The sequence below is a fragment of the Cylas formicarius genome, unplaced genomic scaffold, assembly GCF_029955315.1.
Source record: "Cylas formicarius isolate icCylForm1 unplaced genomic scaffold, icCylForm1.1 PGA_scaffold_2__14_contigs__length_35257938, whole genome shotgun sequence".
NCBI classification, from domain to species: Eukaryota; Metazoa; Arthropoda; class Insecta; order Coleoptera; family Brentidae; genus Cylas; species Cylas formicarius.
The window spans coordinates 29,570,161-29,595,658 of NW_026844319.1; the positions used below are offsets into that span (position 1 = coordinate 29,570,161).

General features: G+C 36.9%; 1 protein-coding gene across 1 annotated transcript; it reads left to right on the forward strand.

Moving 5' to 3' along the window:
- The first annotated feature begins 8,493 nt into the window (after window positions 1–8,493).
- Window positions 8,494–18,051, forward strand: LOC132698460 (coiled-coil domain-containing protein 96-like). Its single transcript, XM_060664513.1, has 3 exons — window positions 8,494–8,674; window positions 12,150–12,487; window positions 17,023–18,051. The coding sequence occupies exons 1-3, from the start codon at window positions 8,561–8,563 to the stop codon at window positions 17,984–17,986; spliced, it is 1,416 nt and encodes a 471-aa protein (XP_060520496.1). The 5' UTR covers window positions 8,494–8,560; the 3' UTR covers window positions 17,987–18,051.
- Window positions 18,052–25,498: the final 7,447 nt, after the last annotated feature.

Sequence of the window (25,498 nt, forward strand, 5' to 3'; positions counted from 1 at the left end):
TAATTGTAGTTGCGATTGGCCTGTATCTCTTAAAACGAGGTCGACGGGGTCACCGTCTATTACTGCGGCGCGGGAATTATAATTGGCAATCCGGGATACTCCGCGAGGACGTTAAATCGTTCCGAGCGATTTGCCTCTCTCTGTCTCACTCTCTCGTACCGCTGTTGTTTTTTCCGGTATTTTGGTTTGGTTTTCAAGTGTAGAATTAAAACGGGTAAAACGATTCAAGTAAAAGAATTTAGAATGTAAAAAAAATAGTCATCAGCTGTTGAAGTGTTATTTATTATATTTATTAAACGGTGTCTTGAAGTATATTGTCTTGGGGTGTGACTGTAAACCAACTTTGTAGTATCAACTTTGACCAATATATTGACCGCGTCGCCTGTTAGTGATTAAATTGAAGTGATGTGAAAAAATCATTTAATTTGTGCATCCAATACTTAATCGACTTTGGTTAGTTTGGGAAAACTGACAATTTCGTACTAAATTCTTTTCACTTCATTGATATTCCGATTAGTTTCGACGTATTTCCTATTTCTGAAACTCACCATCATTTCAGATATATTAAAATCCGAGAATCTAGAACCAAACTTTCTCACCTTAATTGAAAAATGCTTGTAGAACTTATTTTTTTTTATAACAGTCAAATTTTTGAACAAACATCGGGAACAGCTATGGGTTGTTCCACTATCACCAGTCATCGCTATAGTATATTATGCAAGTGCGGTAAACGGCCTTTGACTCACGAGTTTATTTGACACGAATGAAGCGAGTGTTTAATAAACGAGTGAGTTAAAATGTTTACCCAACGTGTTGTATACTATACTTTTTCTACGACCGAAAATGTACCTATTTTCGCAAAACACGAATACATTCAAAGCGTGGAAAATATCTCCGAAAGCATCCGATTGCTCCCAAACCCGTGCGGTAAAATTCCGGAAATGTCCGAAGTGGCTCCGATTCGTGGGAAACGAATCTGACGTGGTAAAGCGACGCATTCCGCACGCTAGATCGGTGCGTAATTAGGTATTTTACAGACGGGAGTGGAAAAATATATTTACGGAAGCCTTTGAGAAGAAAGCATTCGACACCTTCCATTAAAAACCAAACTTATGGAAACGCTAGGTCGATGATACTTTTGCTATTTGGGCTCATGGTCAAGCGTCCTTAGTAGATTTTCTTAAAAATTTAAACTCTATACACCCTAACAGATGTTTTACCATTGAAATAGCAACAGACTGATACCTTAATGACCTGTCACATCACCATCCGGCCCAAAAGTTATCGGTTATCAACTCTCTTGTTTACAGAACAGTAAACCTATCTCAACCCGAGTCATTGAACCCAGAATTAAAACACTTTACCTCTGCTCTTCTCTCTAATAATTTTCACATTAAAGATATTAAGCGTTCCATCACAAAATACAGTTCATCACAACCTTCCAAAAGCTATCAAGCCGAAAGCAATCCCACACTTGCGACTGTTGTCCTTCCTTACATTCAAAGCATCACTGACCACATATCAAAAGTTCTAAAGAAACATAACGTCAAACCAGATTTACCACTTGTCCAAAAATTTCTCAACAGCTTCGACCCGTCAAAGGAAAAATTCCATTTGAGTTACATCGGAGAGACCGGACGAAAAAGAAATTAAAATACGAAAGTAGCGTGACATCTGAATCAGAAAGTTTTGTTAAAACGAGAATGGCCTCAAATTTGGCGAGACACTCTGGAGACTGATTGCTTTTTATAGAAACACTACGGCATATAAATTTTCACTCAATTCTTGGATAACATGTTTTTTTTCCATTTTGGGGATCACAAAACGATCAGCTTAATCTTTTTATGAGGCACCAGGGTCGCTGATATCCCAAGGCGAAAAGAAAAAAGAATTTTGAAGATGTATTTTTTGTTTGTATCTCAAAAATCCCAAAAAGTCGACAAGAATTGGCGGTTTTTGGAAAAAAAAATGAGCAAGGATTTAGTTCAACTGCATGCAAAGATTTACTTTAATTGCAGTTTGATTTTTTTCTGTTTTTGATTGCCGTTTAGTGCTGGAAAGGTACGTTAACCATCGGAAAGCTAGTCGTAGCATAATATGTGTAAACAAACAATTTTATTGGGGAACATTGTGTAAAATCAATAAAACAGCCTCCCAAAAACTCCTTTCTCTAACCCAGCATTGAAGGAAAATTTAGCATTTATAAAAAAAATATTCTTTTGCATCCATAGCACTCACGAAATTTGAGGCGACCTCTGTTTCTTTGACAGATTCGCTGTAGATTGCAAAAAAGTTTCAGGTACAGCAACAATAACCGAAATTCTGGAAAAATATTTCGGGAAACGGGATTTGCGTAAATCGGAAACACACTTAAAAGACACGATTATCTCTTAGGAAATTTGGAAAACATATATCTATTTAATTGTTTTTATAACTGCGAATAAATTGAATTATAGTTTTTTTTTTATAATCGCAAATAATATTTCGCAATTTGATATTAAATGTCAATGTGTATCTGTGTAATAACTAACTTTTATTATGAACTTTTCTTTGCTTGAAAATTTTGTAATAATAATAATAAACAGTTCGCACCAATAACACAACACATAATACAGGGTGCGGCAGCATAACTTCCTTTTTTCAAAACTCAATAAAAACTATTGTGTGCATCGGAAAATCTTTATTTATTTTTTATAATGTAGGTACATGTCTAAAGTTTTTATTTACATTGTTTTGAAGATCAAATCTGTTAGGTGACGTCCCTCATTCTCCATACATTGCGTAAACCGATATCTGGCGTTTGTCATGACTCTTGTTAGCATAGCTGGTGTTATGTTGGCAATTTCTTCTTCGATGTTGGTCTTCAAATCTTGTAGGGTTCTTGGACGGTTCACATAAACCAGGGATTTCAAAAAACCCCATAGAAAAAAATCACAAGGGGACAGATCGGGAGAGCGTGCCGGCCATTCCAAATCGCCTCTAATTGAGATAAGGCGCTCTGGAAAGTGTTCCCTCAAAACAGCCATCGATGCTCTTGAAGTGTGTGCTGTTGCACCGTCTTGTTGGAACCAAGTGTCCCCCAAATCCAACTCTTCTAGCCGTGGGAAAAAAAAATTCTGTAGCATGTTTACATACCGGTCCGAATTCACTGTCACTGTAACCTCATTTTCCTCAAAAAACCAGGAACCAATAATTCCAGCTGAGGAAATTGCACACCACACTGTGACTTTGGGTGAATGCAAAGGCCTTTGATGCAATTGTCGAGGGTTGGTGTCAGCCCAGTAGCGCATGTTTTGTTTGTTAACCGACCCACATAAATGAAAATGGGCTTCATCGCTAAAAAAAACAATAGCACCCTCGGGAACGACATCAAGAAGAAGCTCACACGCGTTCATCCGAGAATTGAAGTCACGTTCTGTAAGTTCCTGCACTATCGCCATCTTATAGGGATGAAAATGAAGATCATCACGAAGAATTCTTCTCACAGAACGATCGGATAGTCCAAGGGCAGATGCGTGTTTGCGCGCAGAACGCCGTGGTGATCGCAACATTGAAGCTCTCACTGCTTCAATGTTCTCAGGTGATCTAACGGGCCGAGGGACTCCAGTTCTTTGTTTTGTCGCACTTGCAGTTTGTCTGAATGTAGTGACCCATGTAACAATTGATTTGCGGTCTGGGACGGGAGCCAACGGGGCTAAATTAAAGCGATTCCGAAATGCACGCTGTGTTGCAACAACCGAACAACCGCTTGAAAAGTAGGCCTCAACGGCAAAGGCACGCTCCTCACTATTCCAACGCATGATGGCGCCTGAACCGTGTCGGGACAAAACTTTACAGTACCCCCTCTTGAACGAGACCACTAGCGCCCCACTGTGACATCAACTAACTGAATGGCGCGCATTTAAAAAAAGGAAGTTATGCTGCCGCACCCTGTATATATTGAATTCATTGAATGTCAATAATTAAGGAGGCTGTTTTGGTTAGTTTCACCGGACCAATTTTCGCCAATACGAACCTTAAATTTTCTTATGGGAAACTGTCATTATATATCTACTCGCTTTTAATTGTAGGTAGATAAATTCCTAGGACGATCTTGGAACGCTGGGCAGGGTGTTCTATAGGGGGTTGAGTAACAAACAGTAGGCAAAGTCAATCACGGGCTCGGTTGTAAAAGCACTATATTTCTGGTCGTGGTATAGCGACGTCAGCTCTTCGGAAGCAGTAGAACGTCCTGCTACGAAGCCGTGGCGAAATAACAAATTTAATAAGACGGACAAATCGGTTCTTAACGGGTTCTATGCATCTAAACGCGCATATGTTGGGGTTTTTCCCTTGCACGTTCTCCGCTCCTCACTTACCAGAATTTTCAGCGGTAAGCACAAACTCTTTCGCATTTATTTCATTGGATTTTTCGTAAGACACCGTGAACGCTTCGATAGGAATTTATTCAACTTCGCGGACGTATCTCGCATGCAAGCGAGATTGAATTTGAATAAACTGACGGGCGAGGTCAAAGGCGGAAACGGAAGCGTGATTCTCTTCGGCGAACTTTCCGACCACTCGAGAGCTCACGACACATCGATTTTTCCCCGTATATGAAAAAACGCCCACGAACCGACATTTTTTTAGGCGATATCGTGCCCACGTGTGGCGAATATGAACATAAAGTTTAAGTCCAATCCGAGGCGACTTTCTGACTTCAACTAGGATATCATTAATTTTTCAAAGAAACATCCACAGGCTAATGCAACACTTTTTATAAAAGTTCTGGATTTCTCCTGCGTCGGTTTTTATTTACTCCAACCAGCTAACGTTTCGCCAATCATCCGGTTGGCTTCTTCAGAGCTTGACTGAAACTGGCTGTTTCAGTTTCAGTCAAGCTCTGAAAAAGCCATCAGGATGATTGGCGAAAGTTCAGCAAGTTTCATTTATAAGGCTCTAGGAGGCCATAGGAAAGCACGTTTTTATTCAACATATTTCATTTTTCGAATCAGTTGGCAACGTGGCATTAAATCTCAAAAATCATTTCTGGGCTGGTCCTCCTCGTTGCTCCACTTAAAGATAGACGTTTTTTATTGCCCTCTATTATTTTCCGAATTATCGAATCCAGTAATTTTCTGAGCTGAATAAGTGATTTGCACCGACCAATTAAACGGATCCGACGTCACGTGATTTGCCAAGATCGGCGCGCGAAACTTTTACGAACCTCGTGAGAAAGACGTAGTTCCGCGTTCTCGCAGAGCTCCGAGCGACGTTGCCGTTGTTATTTACAAATCGAAGAACTATGTAGAAGACACAAAAATACAATAAGAATAACCCTTTGAACTATCCAGTGAAAAGCTCGAGAATCAGGTACAATGCACAATTACTGAAAGGCTCACTGTCAAATACCTCCGTAATATATACGAACATATTTGCAATTTAGATTAAACTCTTAAGAGCGATACACCTGATGTTAAAATAAATGCTTCAACTTATTGGAAAATACCCCGCAGCATCAATTCCTAAACTAATTTAAAAAGGTCCATTTACGTTTGAAATAAAACCTTCAAGTTTCTACAAATATTCGTTACGGTCCATCTCAGGCAAGACCCACTTAATGCAGAATAAACATCTGTCGGGATAGGTTACGTATACTTACACAAATATTTACATGCGAATTTACAAAAAAAAGTCTCTAAATTTTAAGTTACACTTAAGTAGCTACGAAGGAAGTATGGGCAATATCAGTGCATGTGTGTCAGTCACTGTCCATAGGAGGTGTTTCTTGGACATTTTTTCACTTACATTTTTCATGTGCGATATCTAACATCTCAAAGTTATTTCAGTGGGCGTTAAACCTATGACTTTGTGAAAACTAACACTGTATGCCAATATATAAAAAAAAAGAATCTCACATAAAACAATACAGCGGCCATGTTGTGTGCTGAAAGCCGCAAGTTCTTATGGATCCTGCGTCAGAAATTGTCATTAGAGTTGCCATTGGTTAAAAACGACATTTTAAATCTCGCGCATGCTCACAAAAAAAAATTATCATTTGTCTGGGTGAGGCAATGAAACGGCAACGCCGCGGTTCGAGTAAAAGGGCATTATTTCATCGGGTCCGGACAGCGTCGTCCGTCAAAAAGCCGAACGTGATCGATTGATACGACGCGGCCAATAAATCGCAAACAAACGAGCGTCGTTTGCTCTTTCATAAGATGTATCGAGGTTACAGGTAACGGCGGCTATAAAACGCCCCAACTCTATTCTTAGAAACCGTACACGACGTTCTGCTAAAGGTCGGCAAGGCGGGTCCGCTACTGTCTGAAGCTGTGGAGAGTCGTATCCATCATCCGGTCTCACCCCGCCTCTTAGCAAAAGAACCCTCGAAACCTCTCGAGAGAAATTTGGACACTTGCTGGCTCAACCAAGCTTCAAACCGAACCGTTCCTCTAAGAATCTGCGACATAGCTGGCAGCGCTTCAGTCAGTTTTGACCGAGCTGTGACTTTCACTAGATATTAAATGAACAAATCTTTAATTTTTCAAAGAAACATCCACAGGCTACCGTAATACGTTTCATAAAACTTCTGGATTCCTCCTGTTGGCTTCTTCAGAGCTTGACTGAAACTGGCTCGTATTCAAAGCTTTAAATCTCCGTTTATCTTCTGCTCCGAATCACATTCACAAATTTCAAATACTCACGTCAATACTAGGGAAACCATCAAACTCTTCTCAACTACAAAAAACTGTGATAAATGTATCATCGCACCAACTGTCGGAAACAGAAAAATCAGTTCTTTCAAATGGTTCCAACTTTGCCCTTGCCTCGCGAGTTATCCCAAAAGAGGAAATTATTTCAAACGTCGAGTCTATCCTAAAAAAACTGCCACCTCAAACAGCTAATGAAATTCAATTTGAAGCCTCAAGAATGCTTAAAAAATCAAAACCCCCTAAATCTAATACTCCAAAGCCTGAACGCATTGCCCTGAAATCTGAAAATCTAATCCCGACATCGTAATCCTAAAAGCAGATAAAGGAAATGTTAACGTGGTCATGAACACAAATAAATATCAGGAAAAGATTCAAGATATTCTTACTGATGGATCATATCGTCAACTTAAAAAAGATAATACGTCATCTATGGAGCGCAACCTTAAATCAATCATTAAGAATTCTTCTCTATCAGACTCCGTATTAAAAATCTGTCTCTACGGACTCCCAAAGATTCACCAACTAGGATTACCCCTTCGACCTATTGTTAGCACCATTGGTTTTCCAACATATTCTCTAGCAAAATATCTAGCTTCCTTATTAAAACCCTTTACAGGGAAAACTGACAGTATCATACTTAACTCCTTTCACATCATTTAACAAATAAATTACATTAGACACACAAGATATTCTGATCAGTTTCGACGTAGAATCTCTCTTTATTAAAGTTCTTATCCCTGAAACGCTCACCATCATTTCAGATATACTAAAATCCGAGAACCTGGAACCAAACCTTCTCACCTTAATTGAAAAATGCTTGTCTGGAATATATTTTTCTTATAACGGTCAAATTTTTTGAACAAATGTCGGGAACAGCTATGGGTTCTCCACTATCACCAGTCATCGCTAATATATTTATGGAAGCCTTTGAGAAGAAAGCTCTACACACCTTCCATCTAAAACCAAAATTATGGAAACGCTACGTCGATGATACTTTTGTTATTTGGCCTCATGATCACGAATCCCTAGTAGATTTTCTTCGAGATTTAAACTCTATACACCGTAACATACGTTTTACCATTGAGATAGAAACTAATAAAAACATCCCATTCTTAGATATTCATATCAATAGAAAATCAGACCTGTCATTGAAACCAGAATTAAAACACGTTACCTCCGCTCTTCTCTCTAATAATTTCCACATTAAAGATATTAAGCGTTATATCCAAAATATTGCTATTGGAAGGTTGTGGTGAAGTTAGCTGTGAGATGAGTAAAATATATTTTGTCTCTGCAAGGGTCACACGCTTCGATTCAAGAGTGTGTCTGCCAGATACCTTGTGAATATGGCGAGTCGCATATCGGAAAATAAAATAATGTTAGAACTGAAGCATACAGGTATTGGTATTGGTATTAAAGGGGGGCGCCCTCGCCGGCGTCCAAGCACTTAGGCCACCAGATGGGCCCGTTGTGCCCCCAGGCCGCTCTAGAGGGCGTCCAGAATGCCGCCCCTCCTATAGAAGGTCAGCAACTCCTTTAGCCCAATACCGTGCACTGAGTCCGGATCGATCAGGGCCGTTCCGAAGACTCCCAATCTTGCCCATGTCAAGAAGCATACAGGAAACACATAATGTATGGCCGTTTTTTCTACCACAGGAAACACCAGTTCGAGTAGTCCGCATCTTGTTGAAATTTCGGTAATGTGACGTTTGCGCTTTCTGTCAAAAGAATCTGCCACGCCACCATCCATGCCGTTCCGAAAACCAAATCGATTTGACAGTAGCCGGAATGTGACGGTCGCTTCACGATCGTCGAAAATTTCTGGCAATTTTTTTTATGTTTCTTTTTATGTTCGAGTCGCGGCCATGGACTCCGACCCTCGATCGACTGAAACGGACCCTCTAGCTGCTCAGCAAGATGTTCTTGATGCACGGCGACGATCCAAACGTACCGAAAACGCAGACGGAAGAGTATCGAAGGTTCTCTTCTTCTTAACATGTCCTCTTAATATTCTCCTTAATGACCACATATATTGATTGACGATGTTTTTAAGGTCCAGGCTCTCATGCCATAAAGTAAAACTGACCATACATAACACTGCACCATTCAATGACGGATCTTAACCCATTTTGTTTCAGTGGTGTGCTAATGCACCACCATGCACATCCAGGAAATATTTTTGCACATCCATTTAGAAATTTTATTATTACCGCTACTAAAGAATATGAAACCGTAGAAATTGCTAATTTATGTGTAAAGGAAAGACATTATATATAACTTCAAAAGATAACAAAGTAAATCCAAAACTATAAAAAAACATATTTTGGATTTGTATTGCCATTTTTGTTAAGTCTATATCATGTACATTACATCACAGAAAACATACATTGGAAATACTATATTGATTATGCTTTATTTTTTGAAAATATTTACTGGTGCTTGAATGCACCACTGGTTTTATTTGTGAAACAAAATTTTGTTATTGCAAGTCTAGACAAGTCAGCGCATGTAGAATAAACATCCGACAATTAGCGTGTTCTTTAGTATTAGTTTGTGCATTGTGAAGTTGAAGAAAACGAATTAGAGGCGGCTATGGAGGATATCGCGATGAGGACAGTAACAATAATAGTCGTAAGTATTATTTGGATTTATGTATTGTTATGTATTGTAGCATTTCATTCCTTGTAAATTTATGCTAAAAATAACGTGAAAAAAAAATTGACGCGGTCTATATTTTACCCGAGGTGGATACCTTGACTGACAAAGAAGATATGAACGATAACATAAATCTACAAAAGTTTGGGGAACCAACTGATATAGTGATAGTGGTTCGTTTACGCACCAGTATTTTTGTGTATGTTTCGAGTTTTTTTTTGACACATGTAATGTATTCCTAAGTGCAACAAAATAAATAATTTCAGAACAGAAAAGCATTTTTTATTTTTTTTTGTGCTTGTAATATGGGTTACAGAAGAAGGGTTTGAATTTAATAAATGCTTGTCTTGTCTTGCCTGTTTGCAGCAATTCCAAGATATTTAAATGATTTAACCGGCTCTATGGATTCGTTATTAATATACAGGGTGTTCGCAGATTGAGTTCGGAAGCTTGGAGTGTTATCCTGTAAATGTGATTTTTTCTAACAGGACTTAACGAAATTTCATATATTTCAAATTTCAATATTCAAATACTGAATATCGAGATATGCATGCATGCAATAGAAACGTTCCATCTGCTAACACATTCATCAACATACACAGAAGACTTGGTGAAATAGGATTATTCAAACCTGATAATACGAATAACGGGAGACCAAGGTATAAAAGAACCGAGTTCAAGCACTGCATGAGGGTGATTAGTAATTGAGAGTAATTTCATGCAATCAAATTTTAGGAAAAAATCAAAATTACCCGCAATTCTTAAATGCCATTGTTCACTCACGAGGAAGCATTCAGTCCTGATGGCATTGTACATTTTCGAAACATGTATTAGTGGAACATTGAAAACTGACATGCAAAAATCGAAGGGATTGGCATGGATTATAGGAGATAATCTTATAGGAGCGCATTTGTTGAACGGATCGCTTAATGTGAAAATGTATTTGCAATTGCTCCAAGAGAGAAATTACCACCTTTGCTGGAAGAGGTACCCTTGCAGTGAATACATTTAAGACATTTAAACATCGATGGATACGTCAGGGCGGACCTCTAGCTTGGTCACCTCGCTCACCAGACCTTAATCCGATGGTCTTCTTTTTTTGGAGGCACTTAAAGTCTTTAGTGTATGAAACACCTAGGACAGATATTAATGATCTAGGACAAAAAATAATAAAAGAATCATTAGAAATAGATAAGGCGTATTTTTTTGTGTTCGATAGCATCTTTTAAAATGTTTAAGAAAGTGTTTAGAAATGAACGGTGCGCATTTTGAAAATGAATTGCGATTAGCTTTGTATACTCTTTAATTTCCGATTATTATTAATAATAAATAAAAAAGTCGATTTGTGAGTAAACAACAAAGTTCATCGACTTAAAATAAAAGTAACAATTTATTAGAATTTGTGATTCTGTTTAATGCAATCTATTCTACTTTATTAAATTGAAAAAAATGAATTTTGACATGCCATCACTGGGAAAATATTAGAATTTCGAGTTCCGAACTCAATTTCGCAACACTCTGTATGTAGTTGATTTCTTTGCTGGCTGTTACTATGTTTAGTTTTCGAGATGTTTATATTCAAGCCTCTACTTTTTTCAAAATTATCAACTTTATTTAGCGTCATTTGTAGATCTTCGCTGTTATCAGTGTCATCGGCATAGCACAGTCAATTCCATCCACATGCAAGTGAAATAATATGACGGATGCATCTGTAGCGAACACCCTGGTAGTACATCAGGTCTGACATTGTCGAATGCCTCTATATAATCGACAAATAGCCTTATTTTCTTGTACCATACCTCTCTTGTACAAAGGCCTTTCAAATCTTCCAACTTTTTGAACATTCTGATGTGGAGGACTTGAAGTAGGAGTTTCAGAAAATTAACCTAATTAAGCGGTGCTTTTGAGATTTGGTTGTCTTCGGGATCATTATTAAATGTCTGAAGGGATGTAACCTGTGTCCTAAATACGATTAAATAACTCCACCAAGATGTTCACATTTTTATCATCTAATAACATTTAGGCCCCAATGTTAAAGTCATCTGGACCCGGCGCTTTATGCATGTTTGCAGATTTTAGCGCATAGACGACCTCATATTTCAATATAGGTGAACCACATAGACCCTCAGTTGGAAGCTTACAAGTTTGGTTGGGGTGCTACGAAAAGATTGAAGACGTAATTCACTTTGCTCATTTCGTATTTTAGATTTATTGACGTTCTAATGTGACCTAAACGTGTCCACTTTGTTCTGTAAAGCTTCACCTTCATCGCAGTGTTCCTCCATTAAATGTTCTTTTGCTCTTCGAACCTGAACCCGAATATCTAGTTAAATTCGGGAATTGGGATCTTATATTGCCTCCGGACTTCTATCAGATCCACTCCTGGTTCTTATGTTTTCTGATCTTTGGTGCAATATCTCTGTGCAATGTCTCTATCTCTTAGCTCTCTTGTCTCTAACGACCTTGTGTTGAATATTCGCTAATTTAACCAAGTGTATAAGCGTCGAGGAGGGAGCTGTGCCATTTCCTGACAGTCCCCCTCTCTTACAATGTCACTATGCCTGCCCCTGCCCACCTTGGCATTGAAGTCATTCATAACCGGGATGACTACTTCCTTTCTAGCAATCTTTAACGCCGCATCTACATCTTTATAGAACTCTTGCACCTCATCTTAAGATTTATCTAATGTGCGTGTGTGTGGTTTTCGCTACAAAGTTCAAACTACTATCAAGTGCAATAGTACGGTGTCTATCCGACTGTTGAGATGTTGTTCTTTATAATATGACCTGATTGAATAAGGTCACCATCGTGGATTCCGGTCAAATCGCTCCCACCGAAAAGAAAATATCAATTCGCGAGAGCGAAACGCGTACGTCCAAAACGGACGACGGCTCGAGGACCAGATCTTCCAGGAGATCGACCGTCTCCTTCAGGGGAACCGCCAGAAGTAGGCAGAGCATTTTCTACGACGCGATCCCCAGGATATCCGGATTGGACCACTTGGAGGGTTTTTTCGATCTCACCAAAGCAGACACCTTCGCCCTATTCGACGATTACGACGGTGCGGAGGAAGAAGAGCCCGGCGAAACGGAACCCTACCAGCCGAGACTAATAGACAGGGAACCGTACTACCAAAGGTACCGTGCGATCAATCTCTCTCGATAAGTTTTGAATTGGCTGTAACTTTTTTGTTGTAGGGTTATTAGCCAAGTGACATTTGAAACAAGCCTACATCATGTATTTTAAATCGAACACCCTGTATATTATATGTGTGTTTAATAGAATATCTTATTTCGATTACAACACACACACTTTATAATTTAGTCCAAATCGGCAAAAATAGGAAAATTTTATATAACTTCAAGGAGTGTCGTGACTGACTGAAGCAACAACAATTATTTACAAATTAAAGTAGAACAAAAACGCAAAAATAGAAACAAAAATTAACCATTCTAAATACTGCTGTATGTGGCCACCATTTTTCTGAATACATTTCTCATACACTCGAATTGTATTGTATCTTGCATTTTGTAACGTTTCCGCATTGTCTCTTAACTGATTGATTGCCACTGAAATCCTTTGCCGAAGTTCCACGCCATTATTACAAGGAGTTCAGTGCTACATGTTCCCAAAAGAAAAAGTCCATTAAAATTAAATCGGGGCTGTGGCCATGTATGGTGTGCTGTCATAGATGGGCATTTTTGAGTCCGATAATTATAGAACATAGATTTAGAGTACCAAATAGAATATATGAGCCGGTGTCCCTCCTCACAATGTTGGGCAAGTTAAACATTTTCTCAATATGGAATACCCCAGGGGTTCGATAGGAATCAGCAGAACTATGGATTGACCAGCTAACAGCCCATTCTTAACTTTCATGGATTTATTTCTTTGTAATAATGTCGTGGAACTTCCTATTTTTGCGGACTGAAATATAAAGTTTGATGCCGAAATGGTTAGATTGTCCAGCAATTATTTAAGTGATAGAAAAGGGAGAGTGACAGTTGATGGATATAAATCGGAGTTTTTTCACTTCACGTCGGGTATACAATATTTTAAATGATCCAGTTGACTCTCCTTACCTCTTATCAAAGATTAACCTACGAATACCAGGACAGAACGCAAGAGACAGGGCGCTATTTGATGTCGACCAATACCGAACCAACATATCACTAGATTACGAAATATATTTTTTTATTTATTATCATAAATATATGTTTGTTACTCCTATTTTTTTAAACGCAGGGTGGAAAAATATTTTCTAGGACATAAGACGACATAGAACACCATAATTAAAATGTAAACTTGTAATTGTCTTTATATTATTATATCACTTTGGTATATTTATTTTTTGATGAGTGCTAAAATTTAGATTTATTTGTTAACCTATCTTTATAAGATACAACGGGGGCCCTTTTTTTTAGTACTTTGTACTGTATGCAACCTTAATTGTCAATAAATAAATAAATAAATAAATAAAGTGTGTTACATCATTGTGTGTGTTAAACACATATATAATATACATGGTGTTCTTTATGTAGGCTTATATGTCGGAAAGTTGATAGTGTTTTGATTTATACGTCACTTGGAAAAAAAGTCGGCTACTCTCCCAAATAGTACAAGAACGTCCGTAAAACGTCCTTGAGATCTAACGGGAGATAGCTTATTTCCTAGGGATATACTGCTTCAGCTAAAGGGACATCCTTAAGACGTTTCAAGGATTTCCGATGTTATTAATTGGAACGTCCCAGTATATCACACACGTATGTCCGTAAGATGTTTGTTAGAACATCCTAAGGATATCCAGTTATACTAGTTAAGAAGTCGTTAGTATATCCTGTAATAGATAAATATAGATAAATAGATAAATAGATATACCAGTATACGCTTACTTATTAGGTTATTTCCAACTGTCTATGAGAAAAACTGGAAAGGTAATGTCCACATTGGTTGTACGACTACAAAAATTCTATCCCAGTATTTGGTACTCGCGTGTGATGCAATTACCCTGTTGGGTATGGTTGGTGAAGTCATCACTGATTTGACATTTGAAATACACAAGTTTTTTAATTAATATTTAATCTTTAATTTTGCTTTTGATGGTAAAAGTGAAGGACTGCGGATTGATACCATTAATAAAACACATTTTATACACATTTTTTTCTATTGTAGATATGAAAAAATTGTAGGTATATAATATAGAAAAAATATAGAACTACCTAACCTAAAGTAACTTATATATATATATATATATATATATATATATATATATATATATATATATATATATATATATATATATATATATATATATATATATATATATATATATATATATATATATATATATATATATATATATATATATATATATATATATATATATATATATATATATATATATATATATATATATTCTCACGTATTGATTCACGGATGGAAAAATATGATGACACTATATTCCGGGATATCATCCGTTCGCTCGTTGAACTCCGACTGGAATCCTGCATCCGACTGGAATCCTGCAAATCCTGCATCCGACTGGAATCCTGCAGACGTTTCGCCAAAATCTCACTTGGCATCTTCAATGCTCGCGCTCCGAAAACACTTCGAACACTGTTCGAACAGTGTTCGAAGTGTTTTCGGAGCGCGAGCATTGAAGATGCCAAGTGAGATTTTGGCGAAACGTCTGCAGGATTCCAGTCGGATGCAGGATTTGCAGGATTCCAGTCGGATGCAGGATTCCAGTCGGAGTTCAACGAGCGAACGGATGATATCCCGGAATATAGTGTCATATATATATATATATATATATATATATATATATATATATATATATATATATATATATATATATATATATATATATATATATATATATATATATATATATATATATATATATATATATATATGTATATATATATATATATATATATATATATATATATATATATATATATATATATATATATATATATTTATATATATATATATATATATATATATATATATATATATATATATATATATATATATATATATATATATATATATATATATATATATATATATATATATATATATATATATATATATAAAGCTTATTTTCATGCATTGATTTGCGTCAACCAAAAATTTTTTCAAATGTTTTTTCTCGTGAAGGTACCTACTATCACCATGAAAACAAACCTTAAAAAATAGGAAAAACGTTTTCATCAATTAACCCAACAACCATTTTAATGTGAAAATTGTACTTTATGCAGGGTGATTCCTAAAATTAATACTTTGTTTTTGGGGGCTGATTCTTGCCTCCAGTTTAAAAAAAAAATATACTAATTATACAATATAATTAAAGATATGATTTTGTTCTGGATTTTCCCTAATATTGCTTACTTAAATAAAAAAAATGTGGAAAGTGGATTTCATTTCATTCATTTTCAAAAACAAAGCAATAAGATACGGAAAGAAGTCTAGAAAAAAGTATCAACTAAGCAATCGCTATAACATATATTTTATTAAATTATATTTCATTTACTTTATTTATATTACATTACTATTTATTTTTTAAAAACATATCTACTTACTAAATATTAATTTGACCCATTTTAATTTTGAAAATTTCTCCTTTTTCTTCATGCCCAACCAATTAAATTTCATTGCACGTTCATTTGAAATCAGCGTGGTCAAAGATTGTTTTACAAACTTACAACTGCCGCCGCCGCCTGATATAGCTATCTTATTGATCTAGCAAAATAATAAAAAACAAGGCATGAAGTTGGTAGACTACACAACGATGGTTCGTTCTGGATAGAATTTATCAAATCTTATGTTATATATTTCCATAAAACTTTACCTACATTATTAGTTCTTCAGTAATAATAATACCAGAAAAACATAACTGAAATGAAAGCACTGAAAGTACTAAGCACAGCACACAAAATATTCAAAATAGACGCCAACTCGCCGTATACACTATAGCGCCAACAAAAACGAGGCTGAAAAGATAGTGGAGGACGAGATGGTAGAGAAGCCGACGAGATTCGAGCGAGTCCGGCGCGGCACGGACGCGAGTTGTTGCATCATTGCAGCCAAACAGTGTTGTCAAATGGGATATTATAGACAAATGTATTATTTTTACGTTTTTGTAATTTTTTTAATTAGATGAATCCGTATTTTCGGTGGTATTTTTTATTAAAATGGCGTTTGTCTCGTTCGTGTCCAAAAATAATAAAACAAGTTGATTTTAAAGGTTTGATTTCGGTTCTTTTACGATTTGCCAACACTGACGTCGATTTAGATGTATACAAAAACGTTTCCAATAAAATATGTCCCAAAACACCACAAATCTAAAAAAACTAAGCATTTTCCTTCTCAGTTGTTCAAAATTTCACTTTTTAGGTTTCGATCTAGAGGATATCTGTGGCATATCGTGTACAGTAAATCCGCATGCTATTCATTCAGAGGATATCCCTGGGATGTATTTTACAGTATATCCTTTGTATACATGCTAACGTATATTCTAAGAATATCCTCCACATGTCCCGGGACATGCGACCTAAATGAAACATTCACCGGATATATTGGGGATATTGTATGCTGGGTTGATATCTCTAAAAACAAAAAAGAGAGAACTAATTAAAATGTTTTCTCACTTGGTTGACGTTTCCAGGTACGACGCGGTTCTGAAGGAAATCGACGCGAACAAAGTCAAGAACAACATGCTGCAGAAGAAGGTGGCGACGCACTTCAAACGCAGGAAGATCGACATGTTTCTCAAAGATGGCGGCCCGGTCGCCGATCACTTGCTCAAGTATTACCGACGGCTGGAGGCTTACGGCGAAGCGCTTCAAGTTGATGAGACTCAGAGGACGGTGGCGTCGATGGCACTCGAAGAATTGAGGAGGAAACGCGACTTCCAAAGCGCGACCCTCGACGAGTCCTTCGGGAATATGCAGCTCAGGCAAGGTCACGTGGGCACGGGACTCATCTACTCGAAAACCGGCAAGCCGATAGCCGACAAGGTGGTAGAGCGGTTTTTGAGGAGGCAACGTGCGAAAATGGACCAGGTGCGCTCGATGAGGTTGAAGTTCATCAGGTTGAAGAAGATGGTCCAGGAAAAACTGGACGGTATCAATCGTCTGGAGCGGATCGACGAGGAGCACCGCCTAAACGATTACGAACAGCTGAAGGAGGATAACAGGAACTACGCGGACAGGATCGAGGAGAAGGACGAAGAGCTGAGCAGACTGAGAGTGAAATGTCAAAGCACGATCCAAATTCTGGCCCACTTGCGCGAGAAGTCTGCGGCGTTGGAGCGCGACGTCGCAGATCGGAGGTCGGAACTGGAGCGCGTGGAGGGCGAGGTCTTGCAGAGTCGGCGAATGCTTAACCGGCAGAAATTGACCCTAGACAAGTACAGGGGGATGATAAGCGACATTAGAGAAGACACCGGGTTGCTAACGGAGACCGCCTTGCTAACGGACATGGAGAGTTCCTCGAAGGAGTTGGACGCGCTCCAGAGGGACCTGGAGTTGTGCAAGCAAGAGTTCTCCGGCAAAGCGCCGCGGGTGAGGAGTCTGAGGAAACTTATCGAGGCCGCGAGCCGACGTCGACAAAGCAAAATCGAACCTTAAACGCAGGTCGTCGCGAGAGACGGTCCCAAGGTCGGATAAAATAAATCCTTAATATATGTACGAATAAAAACCGTCTTATTGTTTCAAAAATGGCAGGCATGTTCAATAATATCGCGTTACAGTAGGTTAGTCGTTCCTTTTTTTCGGACGTTCGCTTTGTTAGGGAGCACGCGTTCGTTCGGCATAGGCCGTCTCAGTTTGAGGCGTCAGTGATTCGTCCACCCACCATCAAACATTTTTGCATTGGAAAAATATTAACACCATCTCGTTTTACTATATTATACGAGTTTCTGGTAAATCTGGGAAGTTAGGATCATATTGAACCGCGCGCTCAATTTATCTTGATAACATTTTAATTGGCTGTACTTTATTGTTTTTACAGACATCAAGCTAAAACAAAAAAACCAGGTGTAGGGTTATAATAATAATGATAATAATAATAAATTGCCTTTATTGTTATATATCGTTATATACAAATATACAATAGAGAAAAGGCGAAATCCAGCAAAAGGTACTCCAATTCACCTCTTAGATGTTTAAATTATAGTAATATGGAACACAATAGAAAGTAGATTTTACTGAATACAGTATACTATTAAAAATTACAACAGCGTTATAAGAAAATGATCTGCGGAACAAAGATGGACGATGTCGTGGAAGCGAGAGTCTGTGGGGGTGCCTTAAAGCGACTGATTACGAATCTGTAATTGGACGGATTAGAAGCCAAGTGACAAAGCGCGAGGAGTGACATTGCTTCAAGCATACTTTCTGAATAACAAAAGTACATTGAACTGAGGTGGCCTTTACTTGATGAAAATCCATTTATCAAAACTAAAAGCTCCGATTTGCACGAATTTATATATTTTTACATGACAATTGTCTGGGCTGTCCTTGGAGCGGGACTTCTTGTTCGTTTTTAATTTTATAAACTTGGGAAAAACCTTATTTTGCAGACATTTGATAAAAAACCAAATGTTTTGGGAACATATTCGGCAACGTAGAAGCAACTTGAAATAACAAATAGCCAAGAAACCAATTTCAGCTTCTTTCAAAAATTGAACTGAGATGACTTTTACTTGATGAAAATCCATTTATCACAATAACTAAGAACTAAAAGCTCAGTTTTTCACGAAATTATATATTTTTATATGACAATTGATAAAGACACGGTGTTGTCGAAAGAATTAACATGCAAAAATATATAATTTCGTGAAAATCTTAGCTTTTAGTTCTTATTTATTTTAAGTACATCCTCTACAATGCTGGCAAAGAAATTTGCAGAAAACCGTAACGTATGAAATTATGCCGGAATCATAGTGTTTTAAATGAAGAAAATACGGCAAAAATATTAGGATTCTATAAAGCACATCCAGTTTCCTTTATTGCTGGAGTATATGAAGAGAGGTATATTTTCGTAAAACTTTCGTAAAAATTTCGTAAAACTCAAAAACTAAATGCAGAACAATGTCAAAGGAGGATGCAGTTTTGTAAAAAAAAATTAATTTTCTGTTCACTACACTACAATATAGGGTTTGTAATAGACAAAATAAGCGATATTGGTCTTTAAATAATCCTAGACAAATACACTACTTAAGAACCCAGGGGTACCAATTAATTAATGTATATTGTGGTGTCATAGATGGACATATTTTAGGTCCGATATATATCAAAAGTTAACTGGAGATCATTATTTACAATTCTTAGAGCACAAAATTGGACAACATATAGAAGATTTACCCATAAATATGTCCCAGGGGTTGGATAGGGAACGGCGGAACTATGATTTGGCCACAGCTCCGATTTAACTTTAATGAATATTTTCTTTTGGGGACATCTAGCACTTGTAATAATAATAGTCGCAGGATTTCGGCAAAGGATTTCAGAGGCAATCAATCAGTTAAGAGACAATCCGGAAACGTTACAAAATGCAAGCATATCATACAATTCGAGTGTATGAGAAATGTATTCAGGAAAATGGTGGTTAGCAGTATTAAGAATAGCTGAATTTTTTTTAACTTTTTTCTGTTTTTGTTCTACTCTAATTTGTAAATAATTATTGCTGTTGCAGTTAGTCACGGCACTCTGAAATTATACAAAAATTTCCTATTTTTGCCCAATTGTCAAAAATAAGTGGACTAAAATATAAAGTGTGTTATATCTTTGTAATCGGAATTAGATATTCTATTAAACACATATATAATATACAGGGTTTTCCATTTAAAAAAATGTTATGTAGGCTTATATGTTGGAAAGTTGATAGTGTTTTGGTTTATACGTCACTGGGAAAAAACTTGGCTACTAACCCTACTTTTTTTTTGTTTTACTTTGATATCTCTAAAAACAAAAAACTTACAGCCAATTAAAATGTTATCAATATAAATTGAACGCACGCATATTCTTGTTTTTCTTCAACTTTTCCTATTCTTCTCATTTTATTCCTACCTTGCTCCTTTTTTACTTATTTTTTGCCATCTGGAACAATGATTTTTCATTTTAAATGAGGCTTTAACAGTAGCTGGGTTTGTCCGGATGGCTGATATTTATTTCAAGTCATTTGCTGCACGTGAAGGAAATCAAAATTATTAGTGTGGTATTATCCCTATAAATACGAGCAACAACGACAGCTTCGGGAAGGGTAGCATTTTGTATTGCAACGGCGGAAAAGCAAATAATAATAATGGGGATTTAAAAAAATATATTTGTTTCACTGACGAAAGTACATTCACGCTCGATAACGAACCAAAGGTTCCAAACTGTCAGCGTAGGATCCAAGATAATGAATATCATTTTGTTCACATTCGAAGCCAATATCCTCAAAAAATAAATGAAGAGTACAGAAGAGTAATTGTGACTTTTATTTAGGAAGACTACTCTAGAACATGGTAAACAAAAATATGATTTTGAACTAAAATACTTTTTGGCAGAATATACAAAAAATATATAAATTGTCAATGCAAAAGTATAAAAAAGAAACTTTGATTCCAATACAAAAAAAAACTTAGCAATAAAGATGAAGGTCCAAAATCTATTATTGCTGTAAAAAAATCCTGCCCGTTTTGAGAACAGAATCTTTTTAGATGTTGTAGGCTTGAAATTTTGCTTAAGATACAGGTATTGGCCCATCATAAGCTAAAGTAAAAAACACTTTTCAGGTGGCGAAAGTTTTTTTCTTTTCTGTTTTATGAAAACATTTTCAAGTTCTCGACCATTATAGCTTTTCCTATGTATCATACGAGGGCGAATTTCGGTTGCAGTTATTTCTTTGACCGGTCTTGAAGGAAAAGGACACTTGAGCATATAGATATCGGCTAGAAATTTGACTAAATCCATATTTCTATCGCATTCTAGAAATGAAAGTTCACGAACAGGAAAAGCTATTTTGATTGTGTTAAGTCTTTTAACAAAATTACATAATAATTATGAAATAAGTGAAATTTTTATTTTGTCTACAGCATGAATCACGAAATATTGTAAGCTTCTTGACATCAAAATCTAGATGGTTAAAAATGTAATCCCATAGCAGTGAAGAAACATCATCAGCACTCTTTTTTCTTGAAACATCATTATAAGTATACAAAAGAGCTTCAGAGGTCGAAAAGATATGTGTATTCAACATGTAGAACGAAAGTTGTCTACGATAATACGTGTCATTAGTTGTAATAATCGGCAGATGAAGATTTTTTTCAAAATCCATTACAATAGCTTCCTTTTTTTTTGTCTTTTTGAGCCTCAAGCCTAGCAGCTTTTTTAAGTTTATAAAACAGGCTTGCTGTGTGTAACTCCATTGTAATCATCTTCATCATTTTTTCTTCAATATCGGCAATTTTTACTTTCAACTCATCGCATGTAATACAGGTATCGCATCGTGGGTACCGAATAGCAATATTAAACTTGTTGAAAATTTCTCTATATTTTTTATCAGAAACTAATTTTTCAGGATATTTTTCTTTGTACATAGAGCACATTTTCTTAATATTGAGCTCAGCAGGTAAATAAACCTTTGTTGTTTTATCCAAGCCGTCTATCCAAAACTTCTAATGTGTTTCATGACAGAATCTGTTACTTCTCTAGACAGTCGGTTAGGTCTGGAAGAGTGCTTTCCTGGCATATCTTACTTTAATCCGCTGATAAAGGGATTATTCATCATAACTTTGTAGTTGATTAAACCTAGACACGATCGTACTTAAAACGGCTGCAGTGAGATTTAAGTTTTGAACATTTGCAGTCTTGTCCAGTTGGATGACTACTCAAGCGTAACTTTTCCTTGTTTTCAGTTGCTCAGCAACAACAACAAGAAATACACCACAAAACTTTAAAAACAGAATAATCAATAATTACGCCAATAAGCTTCAACTTCAATTAAACCAAGTCTGTAACTAGGCACTCAACTACATGCATTGTTTACGATCATAAGCCGGCGAAATAGCACGACGTTGCCATTTCCTATGGTCTGTCATCTTTGTTGCGCACTGTGTCTCTTTGTACTGTCATTTTCTAGCCATTTCTTATAGGTATTCCATATAACATACGAAATAAGTGTTAGTCTTATTTGGGCCAAAAATGGACCCTAGTCCTTTTTCCCCAATTCTCTTCAAATGTTATTTTGTGAGTCCGTCTTTAATTGACAGATACATTTTTTCAGTTACACTAAGTGAAAACTTTAATTTCTATTGTACGCAGTCTTGATCGTTGATTTATTAGTTCTATGCAAACTTGTAAACAATTTGATTGAATCCCCTTTCATTTTGGGAAAAAATATTCTTCAAGTCTTCGTTGATTCTTCGAAACAGGCAAACTTTGGCTCTACCACGATATTACTGAAACCACTCTTCTAACTCTCTCATTATCAGACGTAGCCGTACCTATGAGCTCTGAAGCCTTAAAACCACGGAATACCAATTAACCCGTTGTAATGAAAAGCTGTAGGAAAGAATTGTTTATAAATAAATATTGTCACCAAACTATTTACATTTATTTATTTCAAGCATGTTCTACAAAGCGATGATCTACACATTTTTGAACGATGGGTCGGCCAGCAAGTGAGACGGACCATATTCAGACACGATGGTTCTTTCAATTTTTTCAGTCCTTCGTTTTCTATCTGGCCGTACGGTCTCCTTATTTTCCTGTACTTTACGCTGACGTCTGAATAGGCAACAATGGACGTTACAAGGACTCTGATATACGTTACAACGATAAAATGTATAAAAAGTTATTAAATCGCTCTGTCATGTTAGTCGGTATAGGAAAAGAGTACTGAGGTGTCGCAAGCTCTATCTCAGCTAGCGTCGATAGCTCCTCTATCTAAAGGTTCTGTCCCAAATAGTTCTCCCTCCAAAAGTTCCACCTCCGGAAGCTCTAGCTCTAAAGGAGCTTGGTTCCATGACGGAACTTATTGAAAATGGCGGGGCTGGGTGGTCGGGAAGCATTTAAAAAAAATTAAAAACTGCGTTTGCAAGGGTCTAAGGAAAAGATCTCGAAAACCGTTTACGGAACCGAAACAATTATTTAATAATTATTAAATAATATTTTAATATTGACAATTTTTCAAAAATGTACAGGGTACGCCGCAAATTAAAAAAAAAACGAAAAATTGCTTTCCCTATTACTGAAAATTAGCGATAACTAAAGGACTGTATTTCAGATATCAGTTTCTAAAAACTTTTGTATTTAAGGTTTTCACCTATTGTTCGCGACATTCCGTGAAGTATTGAAAAACATACCGACATACGGAATTGGCAAATCAAAAATCGTAAGAAATGAAGCTAATCGATTCAAACAGTGTAATAGGCCGCAACAAGAGCTACAATTTTTATGTTTGCGGTTTTCGTCGATCACCACGCTGCTCGAGATATTTGAAAATCACCATTCCTCGGGCTCAGTCAAGACGCGATGACGTCATCGATACGACTTATTTTCTCGAAAACCGTTCACTATTTTGGTAAAATTTTTGGACCAGCAAACGTGGTAGATCCGGGGCTATAACCTCCATTTCCGAAATTTTTTCAGTTATATACAGGGTGTGTCGATTATGGGCAAAACATCTAAAAATAATGAAAATTTCCTAAAATGTCTAAAAGACCCTAAAAATTGCCGTTTTCGTTTGTGAATTATTAGCCGTCAATGAAAAACTTAAAAATTTGTAAAAATTTGGTCCAAACAGTATCGTAAATTGTGAGGAGAGAGAGATTTAGGTTTCGTCTATCATACAGGGTGCACGAGATTCTTGTAATTACTTGTACAATTTTTTATATTTATCAAAGTTTGTCGTAACTTTGAAGTTCGGCGGGACGTGAAAGACACTCTATACAGAGTGCATGCACAATAACATTACATCGATTTCGATAGTGGTCCGCAGGTGCACGATAGAAAAATAATGTTACCACAAGAAACTGCGAAACTCTTTCTTTTTAAAATAAAAAGTAATATTGTTGACTTTTTAATTTTTCAAAGAAACTTCCACAGGCTACTGTAATACTTTTTAGAAAATTTCTGGATTCCTCCTGCGTCGGTTTTTGCTGAGTCGAAATTGCTGATGTTTCGCCAATCACCCTGTTGGCTTCTTCAGAGCTTGACTGAAACTGGCTCGTGTTTTACTCTGTACGTGCTTATATATTGTTTTAGGGGACCGGAGCTAAATGAGGGGCATGAACACCGTCTCGGATGACTGATTCCCAAATTGGTTAAGATTGTTAGGTTCTTTATAGATTTCTATAGACTCTCGAATTTTTCGTTGGTAGAAGAACTGATTACATGCAAGAATTTCAGTTTTATCGAATAAAATATTATGTCCGGTTTTATGAGTGTGTTCTTTGAGCCTAGTCGATATTTTTCGTCCGGTCTCTCCAACGTATTCTTTGCAGCATATGCATTCAATGCTGTAAACTTCTGAAGGTAGCCAGCGGAATGGAGTTTCAGGGGTCCAGGGTCACATTGTATCAACCTCTGAACTCTTCGTTAGAACTGAAAGGGCTGCGTAGCGATGAAATGAATTCCGCACCGTTGCATTTCCATGAAAACCGATTTCACAGCCTGCCGCGATTGTTTCCGAGGGAAATTTGCCCCGCGGACTCGCGATCTATCGTCCATTCGCGAAACGTCGATCAAGCTGAAATGGTTGCATAACGAAATCGATCCAAATCGTCCGAGTAAACATAGATAATAGCGAGATAATTGTGTCAATAATTTACCTTCCACGCCGGACGTGAACGGTACCTCCGGCTACGACCTTTTTTTCGCCGTTAGTTTTCGTAGCCAACGTTTCGTCTCGTGTCCGCCCGAAGGCGCTGATTTTTTTTGTCGGTTCTCATTTTTCTTCCATTTTTCAATCATTATTAAGAAAAAAAAGAGCTGAAAGGACTTGCGGCTGTAAACAGCGCATCATCTAAGGAGCCAGATGGAGGTTTATGTTCAACGAGCAAGGGCTTTTGGACCCCTTCAACTTTGTTCCATGTGTTAAAATACACTGGTGCAATCTTTTGTGGCCTTGGATACTTTCCTTTAAAACCTAAA

Excerpts from the sequence above, each read along its gene's own strand:
- LOC132698460 (XM_060664513.1), top strand. The coding sequence starts at position 8,561 with ATGGACTCCGACCCTCGATCGACTGAAACGGACCCTCTAGCTGCTCAG. Across the intron at positions 8,675-12,149 it reads CAGACGGAAGAGTATCGAAG|GTCACCATCGTGGATTCCGG; the intron begins GTTCTCTTCTTC and ends TGATTGAATAAG. Across the intron at positions 12,488-17,022 it reads AGGGAACCGTACTACCAAAG|GTACGACGCGGTTCTGAAGG; the intron begins GTACCGTGCGAT and ends TGACGTTTCCAG.